This window comes from Hyperolius riggenbachi, chromosome 9 (genome assembly GCF_040937935.1).
Source record: "Hyperolius riggenbachi isolate aHypRig1 chromosome 9, aHypRig1.pri, whole genome shotgun sequence".
Classification (NCBI taxonomy): Eukaryota; Metazoa; Chordata; class Amphibia; order Anura; family Hyperoliidae; genus Hyperolius; species Hyperolius riggenbachi.
Window position 1 is genome coordinate 298,851,681 of NC_090654.1, and position 15,914 is coordinate 298,867,594.

The 15,914-nt window shown below is 42.0% G+C and overlaps 1 protein-coding gene across 1 annotated transcript in view; it reads left to right on the forward strand.

Annotated features, from left to right (window-relative positions):
* The window catches only part of CCNK (cyclin K), a 77,917-nt gene that overhangs the window by 16,725 nt on the left and 45,278 nt on the right, over positions 1-15,914 (forward strand). Inside the window, exons 3-4 of the mRNA XM_068254793.1 lie at positions 11,660-11,741; positions 12,459-12,590. Coding sequence (XP_068110894.1) covers positions 11,660-11,741; positions 12,459-12,590 — 214 coding nt within the window. The remainder of the gene's footprint in view (positions 1-11,659; positions 11,742-12,458; positions 12,591-15,914) is intronic.

The following is a 15,914-nucleotide window of genomic DNA, read 5'->3' on the forward strand; positions in this document are numbered from 1 at the left end:
GACCAGCTTATAGGCTGCACCTTCCGGCGGAAGTGTGTAACGTATGGGCAGGAGGCCCATATCCCCATCTTCACTGTGGGCAAGGTGCGCTCACCCCTTATACTATGTAAAGTGGCAGCGCATCAGAGTAAATAGTACTTGCCGTGAGGACTGATATAATAAAGATGATAGTGGAGGGACAGGCTGTAATAAATCTTAGTTGTATATAGATAGATAGATAGATCGAGGTTTGGACTTACATTGCATGTTAAAATTAGTTATACACACAACGGTTTAGTGGTAAATATAAGGAGCTCTCTACTCCCTCTTGTGGCTAAAAAAGCTAAGTGACATAACATAAAAACAAAAGGAATAGAGGTGTGTTGGTCAGAGACTAAAAAGTGTTCTTTGCTACACGATAACAAAATAGGTCACCGTGTGGACGATAGTATGTACAACATATGATCAGGATAAAAACATAACATATAATACATGACATATAAAAACATAAGAATTTTGTATTCACAAAAAACAACAGGTGCATCAAAAACACTTGTTAAGGATTAAAAGAGAGCGACTTTGAAGAGTATCTAAATTATGGGTTTGTCCGATAGTACTGGGGATATTGTGAGAGGAGAGGGGGGGGGGGGGGGGGGGGGAGATGTAATGGTCTTAAATAGACATTGGTGTGTACGGCAAATTGTCGGAATGTAAATTTAAATTATTAGAAGGTCTTTTCCAGTTGTTCATTCAATCCCAGGGGCGTGAGTGTTTTAAGTGTCTGGATCCAGTACATTTCTCTGTTTTTCAGTGTCTGAATAGCATCGGGAGCCATAGGATTTATGGACTCCAATGCTATAAAGGACACCTCAGATACATTTCTATGGTGAGTCTGATCGAAATGTCTAGAGAGGCTGTGAGTAGCCAGACCATTCTGAATGTTGCGTCTGTGTTGACCTATTCTGTCCTTTAATTGTTGGCTAGTGCGGCCCACGTACTGGACCAGGCATGGGCAAGTGGCGACATAAATGACGTATCTGGTGTCACAATTTATGTGTTTGTGTATGGGATATACTAGTTTATTACTATGGGATATGACATGATCGGTAGTGGTGATGAAGTTGCAAGCTAGGCATCGTTTTTTAAGGCATGCAGAGGACCCTCCAGGTAGGGCCACCTTGTCAGTGTGGGACTTTAGTTTACTTGGTGCCAATAAATTTCGGAGATTGGGTGCTCTTCGATAAGTCATGATGGGTTTGTTGGGGATTTGTTCACACAGATAAGGGTCCTGCTGTAGTATCTCCCATCTATGGGTGAGTATGTCTCTAATGGCTGTATGCTGAGCACTGTATTTTGTGATGAAACGTAATGGGATGTCAGTCTTGAACTCATGTGACCTATCATGAGTAGTATGTGGTTCTTGGTTGCATTTTGCTTTATATTTTGCATTCTGAATGAGTTTTTTGGGTATTTCCTCTCTTTAAATTTGTTGACTAATATTTTGGATTGTGTTTCGTAGTCTTGGATATCTGTACAGTTCTTATAGATTCGTTTAAATTGGTTATAGGGGGTATTGGTGGTCCATGGTTTATGATGAAAGCTGCCAAAATGAATGTAGCTATTGGAATCTACCTTTTTGAAATGGGTTTTTGTTTTGATGGTATTATTCTCATGAAACAATACCAAATCCAGGAACTCCAGAGATGTGTTGCTGTGTTGGGAGGTGAATGAGAGTTGGGCCCTGTTGGAGTTGAGATATTGGACGAATAATGGGATGTGGGCTGTATCTCCCTGCCAGATAAATACTAGATCGTCTATGTAACGCCTATATAACACAATATGATCTTTGAATGGGTTGTTATTCAGGATATATATGGTCTCAAGGAGGCCCATGGCTAGGTTGGCATAGCTCGGCGCGAAGCTGCTGCCCATCGCCGTGCCCCCTATTTGTTGGTATGTGGTGTCCAAAAAGGTAAAGTAATTATGCGTGAGTATGAACTCTACGCATTGTAGGAGAAAGATTTTTTGTATTTGCGGCATGTCTGGATCGGATTGTAGGTAGAATTCTATGGCTTCCATGCCAAATTCGTGTGTTATGTTAGTATAAAGTGCAGACACGTCGCATGTTAGCCAGGTGTAGTTTGCTTTCCATTCGTAGTCCTTTAATGTTTCAATGAGGTGTTGGGAGTCTCCAATCCTTCGGATAACATGAATGAGGAACCTAATACCAGAGCAGAAGTCCCGATCGATCTAAAACCTTTGTTTCAAAAACTAGAAAATGCCCTTAAAGACGAGTTCTTTCACCAAGCAGACATTTCTATGCAAGAAACATGCATTGAGGAAAAAATATCCCCGGACGGGATAAGAGTAAAAACCCTATCAGCATTTCCGAAAGACACTATTTTCACGGAAGACTGGTATGAGTACCTTGAAACATGCTCAGAAGGTATGATGACACGCATCATCAAAAAACGGACCTCGTTAATAGAGGATCTACAACCAGTCATTGCAGATTGCAAAAACACACTAGCCCCACACAATGGCAGTGCCAAATACCAGGCACTTATGTCTAATCTCATCACAAGAGTAAGAAAATTCGAACATGATACCATCGACAATAAACTAAACTAACTCAATAGGGACAGACTAGCCTACTCTGAACACAGGGAAAGAGAACGCAAACCCAAGGCCCCCCCTCCCCCACGCCCACCACAGCAAGACCCAACATACCATCCTTACAAGGGTCCCACACCAAGGATACCACCTGCCACCATCCCTCAACTGATGAACCTACGCATTCCCCCACCTCCCTTCCTATACCCCAATTTTCCCCCACCACCAACACTGCCCAATGGAGAACCCACAAACAACCTGGGATCCCTCCCAATTATACAGGGAACTATTCCCCTAACCACCACCAGCTTAGCAATACGCACATCCATAACACCACAGAACACCCCAAGTCCAATACCGAGGTCCACTCCCAAGATTTCATTAGTCCCAAACAACACCTTCTCACCCAACACACACAAATTTGTGTTCTCAAAACTACCACCCTCCAAGAACTCTATACCATCCCTATTTAAGATAATGAGTAACAACACACAAAAAACCAGGAAAACCCCCCCAAAAAAACCCCATCCATTGGCCAACAACCCTCAGTCCCAAAGTAACACACAACTCTTCATGGATCCCCATAACTCACAAAAATATAACTTTTCTAAAGGTCCACCACCACCGACCTTATTCAGACACACCACAAACCTACCCATAGACATCACTTCCACCACAGGTGTGTACCCCACACCAATCACCCCAGGGGACACACCAACTAACACAACATCTGATTCTATCAATATCATGAACGAAGATCCCAAGCCCACACCCCAAAAGTCCTCTACAGCAAGTGACCCACTTATCAAAGAGGATGATGAGAACTACTCACAATACAGTGTTTATAACACTCAGGAAGTTCTGGTCTCCGTGGCCCATCTGGAGGGTCCAAACCATAATATAGATACCACTGATCCATCAACATCCACTCATCCGGTACCGGACAGCCCAAGCGAACAGTCTGAGTCTTTTTTAGACCTTCCATCGACCCTCACGAACCACCAACCGGACCCACTACACACACAACTCCCCAGCCCCAAAGCCTCAAACATTGTCCTACAACCGAAAAGCATCCGCAAATGACCCTTCAAAAATACAGGAAAAGAGGATCAAGGGGAAAGGGGAAAAAGAAACAAAACATAGCTGCACCCACTAATCATGTGACCAAATCCATCTTCAATCTTTCTGATTACATACTTAAAGAAAATGAAATACAAATACTAAGTAAGGGACTGTCCTTCTGTCCTACTAACATGGCCCAGTTAAGCGAACTCTTTGTGGATCTAAACACCTTTATACGAAAATTGACCCTAAAAAGACACTTCGCAATGAAAAAAGTGGGGGGTAACAACCGACCAATCCTTACCCAAGACACAAATACACCCATTGTAACTGTCGATGATCAGGAATTACACCTCGAAAAATGCATAACGACATCCCTTAAGGCCAGATCTAGATTTTATCCTACTGCATCCAAGGGACATTTTATAGAAACCTTTTACGCACTCACTCTAGAAGACCTGCAAAAACTGTGCCAAGAACCTGCAATTCCCCAAACCAACCTTACCCCAACTGAAAAAAGAGCCATCAATCATCTCAAAAACAACAAGAATTTGGTAATTAAACCAGCAGACAAAGGGGGGGGGGGGCATAGTCATACTCAATAGGGCGGATTACATTAAGGAGGCACTTCGTTTGTTACACGATCCTGTCAGCTACTGTGTCCTTCCAAATGACCCTACCATTGCATACAATGGGGCACTCAAAACCCTCATCAACCATGCCCTGATGGAAGGCATCATCACCAAGGATGAAAGAAATTTTATATTGATTGAACAGCCTGCTGTCCCATATTTCTACCAATTGCCAAAAATACATAAAAGCCTACACAATCCCCCCGGCAGACCCATTATATCTGGCATCAATTCAATCACCAGCAACTTATCCAAATTTATAGACCAACATCTGCAAAAACACGTACGAAAATTGGACTCATATACGAGAGACTCCCAACACCTCATTGAAACATTAAAGGACTATGAATGGAAAGCAAACTACACCTGGCTAACATGCGACGTGTCTGCACTTTATACTAACATAACACACGAATTTGGCATGGAAGCCATAGAATTCTACCTACAATCCGATCCAGACATGCCGCAAATACAAAAAATCTTTCTCCTACAATGCGTAGAGTTCATACTCACGCATAATTACTTTACCTTTTTGGACACCACATACCAACAAATAGGGGGCACGGCGATGGGCAGCAGCTTCGCGCCGAGCTATGCCAACCTAGCCATGGGCCTCCTTGAGACCATATATATCCTGAATAACAACCCATTCAAAGATCATATTGTGTTATATAGGCGTTACATAGACGATCTAGTATTTATCTGGCAGGGAGATACAGCCCACATCCCATTATTCGTCCAATATCTCAACTCCAACAGGGCCCAACTCTCATTCACCTCCCAACACAGCAACACATCTCTGGAGTTCCTGGATTTGGTATTGTTTCATGAGAATAATACCATCAAAACAAAAACCCATTTCAAAAAGGTAGATTCCAATAGCTACATTCATTTTGGCAGCTTTCATCATAAACCATGGACCACCAATACCCCCTATAACCAATTTAAACGAATCTATAAGAACTGTACAGATATCCAAGACTACGAAACACAATCCAAAATATTAGTCAACAAATTTAAAGAGAGGAAATACCCAAAAAAACTCATTCAGAATGCAAAATATAAAGCAAAATGCAACCAAGAACCACATACTACTCATGATAGGTCACATGAGTTCAAGACTGACATCCCATTACGTTTCATCACAAAATACAGTGCTCAGCATACAGCCATTAGAGACATACTCACCCATAGATGGGAGATACTACAGCAGGACCCTTATCTGTGTGAACAAATCCCCAACAAACCCATCATGACTTATCGAAGAGCACCCAATCTCCGAAATTTATTGGCACCAAGTAAACTAAAGTCCCACACTGACAAGGTGGCCCTACCTGGAGGGTCCTCTGCATGCCTTAAAAAACGATGCCTAGCTTGCAACTTCATCACCACTACCGATCATGTCATATCCCATAGTAATAAACTAGTATATCCCATACACAAACACATAAATTGTGACACCAGATACGTCATTTATGTCGCCACTTGCCCATGCCTGGTCCAGTACGTGGGCCGCACTAGCCAACAATTAAAGGACAGAATAGGTCAACACAGACGCAACATTCAGAATGGTCTGGCTACTCACAGCCTCTCTAGACATTTCGATCAGACTCACCATAGAAATGTATCTGAGGTGTCCTTTATAGCATTGGAGTCCATAAATCCTATGGCTCCCGATGCTATTCAGACACTGAAAAACAGAGAAATGTACTGGATCCAGACACTTAAAACACTCACGCCCCTGGGATTGAATGAACAACTGGAAAAGACCTTCTAATAATTTAAATTTACATTCCGACAATTTGCCGTACACACCAATGTCTATTTAAGACCATTACATCTCCCCCCCCCCCCCCCCTCTCCTCTCACAATATCCCCAGTACTATCGGACAAACCCATAATTTAGATACTCTTCAAAGTCGCTCTCTTTTAATCCTTAACAAGTGTTTTTGATGCACCTGTTGTTTTTTGTGAATACAAAATTCTTATGTTTTTATATGTCATGTATTATATGTTATGTTTTTATCCTGATCATATGTTGTACATACTATCGTCCACACGGTGACCTATTTTGTTATCGTGTAGCAAAGAACACTTTTTAGTCTCTGACCAACACACCTCTATTCCTTTTGTTTTTATGTTATGTCACTTAGCTTTTTTAGCCACAAGAGGGAGTAGAGAGCTCCTTATATTTACCACTAAACCGTTGTGTGTATAACTAATTTTAACATGCAATGTAAGTCCAAACCTCGATCTATCTATCTATCTATATACAGCTAAGATTTATTACAGCCTGTCCCTCCACTATCATCTTTATTATATCAGTCCTCACGGCAAGTACTATTTACTCTGATGCGCTGCCACTTTACATAGTATAAGGGGTGAGCGCACCTTGCCCACAGTGAAGATGGGGATATGGGCCTCCTGCCCATACGTTACACACTTCCGCCGGAAGGTGCAGCCTATAAGCTGGTCACACAGCGTAAGTGCACCTTGCCCACAATGGAGATGGGGAAATGGGCTTCCTGCCCACACTCCATGCACTTCCGTCTGGACGTACAGCCTACCAGCTGGTTACACAGCGTAGGCTGTAGCCGGCAATACCCCGCCCCTTAGTAGCAAGTCACCTCCCACTTCAGGAGGGATATAGTCAGAGAAAGTATGGCGCCAGACCACAGCGGAGGCGCCACACGTGTCTGCATAGCACCACGGGTAAGTCCTCTCGGTTTTTTCCCCATACATGCCATTACCATCACTAGGATACCCCGGCCATCCACACCCCCAGGCCTTATCCAAGGAACGGGGAGTCACTCACCCCAAAAGGATCTACCATACATCCCTCACACCTTGGGCAGGTCTCCTGATATTTTATCACTGCACGCAGGTGCACATATAATCAAGGGATAGCGACAGCATATACCCACATACAAGGGGACTATCACCCCCAGCGTGAGGAAACAGTCACAACTCACGCTCGGGGTGCATGCATATGCACGGGATACATATATATATATTGTTATACTGCACGGACCTCTCCACATATGGACCCTGCATGTTGTGGTTCTTTTATATGTTTTTTTTTTATACAATTTTTATATGGTTTCTATATATATGTGTTTACTATGGATATACATCTATTTATCTAAGGGGCCCCTGGGGCTTTGAAAGGTCTTTTATGGTGAGATGGATATTTTCATATGCAGATATGTGTTCATGGAGATATATATGCATTCTTTTTATGTAGATATGATCACATAATGGAATGTGCCTTTGTTTCTTGATCATAGGTGTGTATTGATGAATATAATTGTGTGCAGACTATGACATAGGTCTTTGTTTTTATTTTTTGTTCCTTGTATTTTTTGTTTTTTAGTTGCTCCTGCCTGTGTGAATTTTGTTGCCTGAGGAAGCGGACTTGAGATCCGTGAAACGTGTTGCAATTTTGTTTTTTGATAAGGAGTAATAATTAAATTATATGGTTTTTAATACACTGAACCAGTGCTTGTGCTTTTTGTAAGGTGAGCAAGTCCACCATTGCCACCCACAATTTTATCATTTTAATCTGATCCTCTTTTTATTCTTCTGGCGCCTCCTCATTTTGAGTACAAAAATTAATGGAGACAAGGACAACGCTAATTATGATAACTCTAGATTGGCCAAGAAGAAGCTGGAACCTTCCTGGCATTCTGATTCTGCACGGCCGCGCGTGGCTTTTCAAACCTAATTTTTTTTTTTTTTTTTTTATCATGTAGCTAGCCTATCGCTAGCTACATGATACCCCTCCTCCCTGCCGATTCCCGCCCACCCTACCGATCGCCGCTGGCGATCATGCCCATCAGGAAATCTTGTTCTGAACGGGATTTTCTTCAGGGCTTCCCCATCGCCATGGCGACAAACGGAATGATATCATTGATGTCACAGGGAGTCCCGATCCACCCCTCTGCGCTGCCTGGCACTGATTGGCCAGGCTGTGCACGGGGTCTGGGGGGGGGGGGGCTATTACGTGGCGAGCGGCGGCGATCGGAGAAACACGCAGCTAGCAAAGTGCTAGCTGTGTGTTTAAAAAAAAAAATTATTCAAATTGGCCCACTAGGGCCTGAGCGGTGCCCTCCGGTGTCACTGGACGAGCTCAGCTCGTCTAGAACACTAGGGAGGTTAAAGATGAGGCTGGACGGTCCATGGAAGCTACCTCACAAAAATGCCATCGTTCAGGGGTCGGGAAGAGGCCTAGATAGCATACCAAATCCAAACCTGTGTGCCTGGCCTCTGAGAGGTCTCCTCTAAGAGGCCTATCGAAAAGAGTTATTACTACGTTACTGGACTGCAGAAAACAAGTAACGCGGAAGATGTACTTAAAATATTGGAAGACTTTTAACATGTGGTTAGAACAGTCTCAGGAGAATTGTTTCTCAGGAGAAACCATCCCAACGGTTCTGGAATTTCTTCACGAAGGAGTAGAAAAGAAGATTGCTTTAAGTACACTAAAGGTACAAAGGGCTGCATTATCAACTTTTGTGGCTATAAGGTTAGCAGAGGACCCCCTTATTATTATTCAGTTTTCAGGTCTATAGAGAGAAAAAGGCCTATAGTTAACAGAAAAGTTCCTTCCTGGGGTCTATCGTTAGAAGTAAAGGTTTTGAAGAAAGAACATTTTGAACCATTACCAAATATTTCATTAAGATTACTAACCATGAAGACAATCTTTTTGATAGCCATTACATCTTCTAGAAGAGTGAGTGAATTGGAGGCTTTGTGCTGTGATTAACCATTTTGTATTTTCAATGACAAGATTATATTAAAAACAAGTGAGGAGTTCCTTCCTAAGGTTGCTACAACTTTTCACAGATCACAAGAGATTGTTACCTTCTTATAGTTCCGAACCTGCTTTAGATGTTAGAAGATATCTGTTAGCTTATCTAGAAAGAATAGCCGAATTCAGGAAAACAAGAGCTTTGTTCATCAATACTTCAGGAGCATCGAAGGGTATGAAGATGTCAAGGAGAACAATAGATAGATGGATATAACTATGTATAGAGGAGGCTTATAAGATGTCAGAGACTAGTCTATCAGGTACAGTAAGGGCCCATTCTACTAGGGAAGCTGCCACCTCATGGGCTTACAGAGCGGGTGCTACGCCGGAAGAAATTTGCAGAGCGGCTTCATGGACAAGTCTCAGCACCTTCTCAAGACACTACAGAGTGAATCTGATGTCTGCAAGACAACAATCTTTTGGAAGGAAGGTTCTGCAGGCAGTCGGCCCACCCTAAAGTGGTAAGATACTTGCTTATCTTCTTGTGGTGGACCTGTCCTGGAGGTTACTGGAAAAACCAATGTTAGTTACCTGGTAACACCATTTTTAGTAACCTCCAGGACAGGTCTGTAACCCACCCGATTAAATTAAATATATTGTATATGTATGGTATATGATTATTAATATGACACCTTTTGTATACTTAAAACAGTTCTTGTGTTATACTGGGGAGTTCAGGTGTCAGTTTAAATTTATAGAGTACTCCTAAGTGGATGTTTCCTGTTCCTGGGAGGAGCCTATGTAGTCTCATGGTGGACCTGTCCTGGAGGTTACTAAAAATGGTGTTACCAGGTAACTAACATTGGTTTACTGTCCCGGGTCCAGCACAGGCGCGGTAGTGTCTGCTATATTTACTGTCCCGGGTCCGGCACAGGTGCGGTAGTGTCTGCTATATTTACTGTCCCGGGTCCGGCATAGGCGCGGTAGCGTCTGCTATATTCACTGTCCCGGGTCCAGCACCGGTGCGGAAGCGTCTGCTTTATTTACTGTCCCGGGTCCAGCACAGGCGCAGTATCGTCAGCTATATTTACTGTCCCGGGTCCAGCACGGGCGCGGTAGCGTCTGCTATATTTACTGTCCCGGGTCCAGCACAGGCGCAGTAGCGTCTGCTATATTTGTCCCGGGTCCAGCACAGGCGCAGTAGCGTCTGCTATATTTGTCCCGGGTCCAGCACAGGCGTGGTAGCGTCTGCTATATTCACTGTCCCGGGTCCAGCACAGGCGCGGTAGTGTCTGCTATATTCACTGTCCCGGGTCCAGCACAGGCGCGGCAGCGTCTGCTATATTCACTGTCCCGGGTCCAGCACCGGTGCGGAAGCGTCTGCTTTATTTACTGTCCCGGGTCCAGCACAGGCGCAGTATCGTCAGCTATATTTACTGTCCCGGGTCCAGCACGGGCGCAATAGCGTCTGCTATATTTACTGTCCCGGGTCCAGCACAAGCGCAGTAGTGTCTGCTATATTTGTCCCGGGTCCAGCACAGGCGTGGTAGCGTCTGCTATATTTACTGTTCCTGGTCCAGCACAGGCGCGGTAGCGTCTGCTATATTTACTGTCCCGGGTCCAGCACAGGCGCGGTAGCGTCTGCTATATTTACTTTCCCAGGTCCAGCACAGGCGCGGTAGCGTCAGCTATATTTACTGTCCCGGGTCCAGCACAGGCGTGGTAGCGTCTGCTATATTTACTGTCCCGGGTCCAGCACAGGCACGGCAGCTATATTTACTTTCCCGGGTCTAGCACAGGCACGGCAGCGTCAGCTATATTTACTGTCCCGGGTCCAGCGTCCGCTATATTTACAGTGCTGCTCCCGTGCGCGCTCCCGATGCACGTGAGATTAGTGTAAAAAAAACCTCCTATAAAAAATACACCTTTATTTCCAAATAATGTCACCATACTTTGTACTAGGGACATAATTAAAATCTTGTGATAACCATGACAAATAGGCAGATAAAATGTGTGGGTTTTATGCACATTAACAGTGTTTATATGAAAACCATAGGGGATGAAATTGGAGAAATAGTGTATTTTTTTCACTTTATTTTCTATGCATTTTCATGGGAAAAAAAAAACAAGGAAAAATAAAAGTAATTACTGAAAACATATATCAACCCCAAAAAGCCTAATTGGTGGTGGAAAAAAAAAGAATTCATAGTGATTAGTAGTGATTAAGCTATTGGCAAATGAAAGGGATGAGCACTGAAAGGTGAAAATCGCTCTTGTCAGTTAGGGTAAAAACCTCCTTGGGGTGAAGTGGTTAAACTACACCAGTTGCCTGGCTGTCCTGCTGATCCTCTGTCTCTAATACGTTTAGCCATAGCCCCTGAACAAGCATGCAGCAGATCAGGTGTTTCTGAAATTGTCAGATCTGACAAGACTAGCTGCATGCTTGTTTCTCGTGCTATTCAGACACTACTGCAGCCAAATAGATCAGCAGGGCTGCCAGACAACTAGTATTGATTAACAGGAAATAAATATGGCAGCCTCAATATTCTTCTCACTTCAATTGTCATAGCTGCTCACATACATCTATGAATACTTGCCTCAGTTTCCTTAGCTTGGCTTGCAGGCATTATGACACCCTGGCTACTGGAATTATTTATTTTCACCGATTCTACATGTTCCATTCCTTTAAGCAGTTTGCTAGATATGTAAGTATAGCGTGTTGGCCCTTGTGTGTAAGCGTGTTGGTCCTTGTGTGTAGGCGTGTTGGCCCTTGTGTGTAGGCGTGTTGGTCCTTGTGTGTAGGCGTGTTGGCCCTTGTGTGTAGGCGTGTTGGTCCTTGTGTGTAGGCGTGTTGGCCCTTGTGTGTAGGCGTGTTGGTCCTTGTGTGTAGGCGTGTTGGCCCTTGTGTGTAGGCGTGTTGGTCCTTGTGTGTAGGCGTGTTGGCCCTTGTGTGTAGGCGTGTTGGCCCTTGTGTGTAGGCGTGTTGGCCCTTGTGTGTAGGCGTGTTGGCCCTTGTGTGTAGGCGTGTTGGCCCTTGTGTGTAGGTGTGTTGGCCCTTGTGTGTAGGCGTGTTGGCCCTTGTGTGTAGGCGTGTTGGCCCTTATGTGTAGGCGTGTTGGCCCTTGTGTGTTGGCGTGTTGGTCCTTGTGTGTAAGGCCCAGTGCACACCAAAACCGCTAGCAGATCTGTAAAACGCTAGAGGTTTTGGGGGCAGATTTCAGACAGGCAGAAACGCTTCTGCAAACGTGCAGCAGGTTTGCGGTTTGCTACAATCCTCAAACCGCCGGTGTGCACCATCTCATTGAGATACATTAACCGAGCGGTTTGACAGGCGGATGCGGCCGGCGGATCGCTCGGTGTGCACTGGGCCTATGTGTGTATTCTGCTCCCATAGCGTCCTGATGATGTCACTCCTCTTCTAGGTGACCGGTGCCTGCTGCCTCTTCCTCGCAGGGAAGGTGGAAGAGACGCCCAAGAAATGTAAAGACATCATAAAGACGGCTCGCAGCTTGTTGAACGATGTCCAGTTTGGGCAGTTCGGCGACGATCCGAAGGTAACAATCTCATAGCAGTCGTGCTTCAGGAAGATGCGAGCCGCTGACAGTGCAGGACACACGTTATAGATCAATAATAATAATAATCCGCACTGGTAGTGCAGTACACACGTTATATAATAATAATCCACACTGACAGTGCAGTACACCCATTATAGATCAATAATAATACACACTGATAGTGCAGTACACACATTATAGATCAATAATAATACACACTGATAGTGCAGGACACACGTTATATAATAATAATACACACTGATAGTGCAGTACACACGTTATATAATAATAATCCGCACTGATAGTGCAGTACACACGTTATATAATAATAATACGCACTGATAGTGCAGTACACACGTTATATAATAATAATCCACACTGACAGTGCAGTACACACGTTATATAACAATAATACGCACTGATCGTGCAGTACACACGTTATATAATAATAATACACACTGATAGTGCAGTACACACGTTATATAATAATAATACGCACTGATAGTGCAGGACACACGTTATATAATAATAATACGCACTGATAGTGCAGTACACCCGTTATATAATAATAATACACACTGATAGTGCAGTACACACGTTATATAATAATAATACGCACTGATCGTGCAGTACACACGTTGTATAATAATAATCCACACTGATAGTGCAGTACACACGTTATAATATAATAATCCGCACTGATAGTGCAGTACACACGTTATATAATAATACACACTGATAGTGCAGTACACACGTTATATAATAATAATCCGCACTGATAGTGCATTACACACGTTATATAATAATAATCCGCACTGACAGTGCATTACACACGTTATATAACAATAATACGCACTGATAGTGCAGGACACACGTTATATAATAATAATACACACTGATAGTGCAGTACACACGTTATATATCAATAATAATACGCACTGATAGTGCAGTACACACGTTATATAATAATAATCCGCACTGACAGTGCAGTACACACGTTATATAACAATAATACGCACTGATCATGCAGTACACACGTTATATAATAATAATACGCACTGATAGTGCAGTACACACGTTATATAATAATACGCACTGATAGTGCAGTACACACGTTATATAATAATAATACGCACTGATAGTGCAGTACACACGTTATATAATAATAATCTGCACTGATAGTGCAGTACACACGTTATATAATAATAATACACACTGATAGTGCAGTACACACGTTATATAATAATACGCACTGATAGTGCAGTACACACGTTATATAATAATAATACGCACTGATCGTGCAGTACACACGTTATATAATAATAATACACACTGATAGTGCAGTACACACGTTATATAATAATAATACACACTGATAGTGCAGTACACACGTTATATAATAATAATACGCACTGATCGTGCAGTACACACGTTGTATAATAATAATCCACACTGATAGTGCAGTACACACGTTATAATATAATAATCCGCACTGATAGTGCAGTACACACGTTATATAATAATACACACTGATAGTGCAGTACACACGTTATATAATAATAATCCGCACTGATAGTGCATTACACACGTTATATAATAATAATCCGCACTGACAGTGCATTACACACGTTATATAACAATAATACGCACTGATAGTGCAGTACACACACGTTATATAATAATAATACGCACTGATAGTGCAGTACACACGTTATATAATAATAATCTGCACTGATAGTGCAGTACACACGTTATATAATAATAATACACACTGATAGTGCAGTACACACGTTATATAATAATACGCACTGATAGTGCAGTACACACGTTATATAATAATAATACACACTGATAGTGCAGTACACACGTTATATAATAATAATACGCACTGATAGTGCAGTACACACGTTATATAATAATAATACACACTGATAGTGCAGTACACACGTTATATAATAATAATACGCACTGATCGTGCAGTACACACGTTGTATAATAATAATCCACACTGATAGTGCAGTACACACGTTATAATATAATAATCCGCACTGATAGTGCAGTACACACGTTATATAATAATACACACTGATAGTGCAGTACACACGTTATATAATAATAATCCGCACTGATAGTGCATTACACACGTTATATAATAATAATCCGCACTGACAGTGCATTACACACGTTATATAACAATAATACGCACTGATAGTGCATTACACACGTTATATAATAATAATACACACTGATAGTGCATTACACACGTTATATAATAATAATACACACTGATAGTGCAGTACACACACGTTATATAACAATAATACGCACTGATAGTGCAGTACACACGTTATATAATAATCATACGCACTGATAGTGCAGTACACACGTTATATAATAATCATACGCACTGATAGTGCAGTACACACGTTATATAATAATAATCTGCACTGATAGTGCAGTACACACGTTATATAATAATAATACACACTGATAGTGCAGTACACACGTTATATAATAATACGCACTGATAGTGCAGTACACACGTTATATAATAATAATACACACTGATAGTGCAGTACACACGTTATATAATAATAATCTGCACTGATAGTGCAGTACACACGTTATATAATAATAATACACACTGATAGTGCAGTACACACGTTATATAATAATACGCACTGATAGTGCAGTACACACGTTATATAATAATAATACGCACTGATCGTGCAGTACACACGTTATATAATAATAATAATACACACTGATAGTGCAGTACACACGTTATATAATAATAATACGCACTGATAGTGCAGTACACACGTTATATAATAATAATACACACTGATAGTGCAGTACACACGTTATATAATAATAATACGCACTGATCGTGCAGTACACACGTTGTATAATAATAATCCACACTGATAGTGCAGTACACACGTTATAATATAATAATCCGCACTGATAGTGCAGTACACACGTTATATAATAATACACACTGATAGTGCAGTACACACGTTATATAATAATAATCCGCACTGATAGTGCATTACACACGTTATATAATAATAATCCGCACTGACAGTGCATTACACACGTTATATAACAATAATACGCACTGATAGTGCATTACACACGTTATATAATAATAATACACACTGATAGTGCAGTACACACACGTTATATAATAATAATACACACTGATAGTGCAGTACACACGTTATATAATAATAATACGCACTGATAGTGCAGTACACACGTTATATAATAATAATCTGCACTGATAGTGCAGTACACACGTTATATAATAATAATACACAC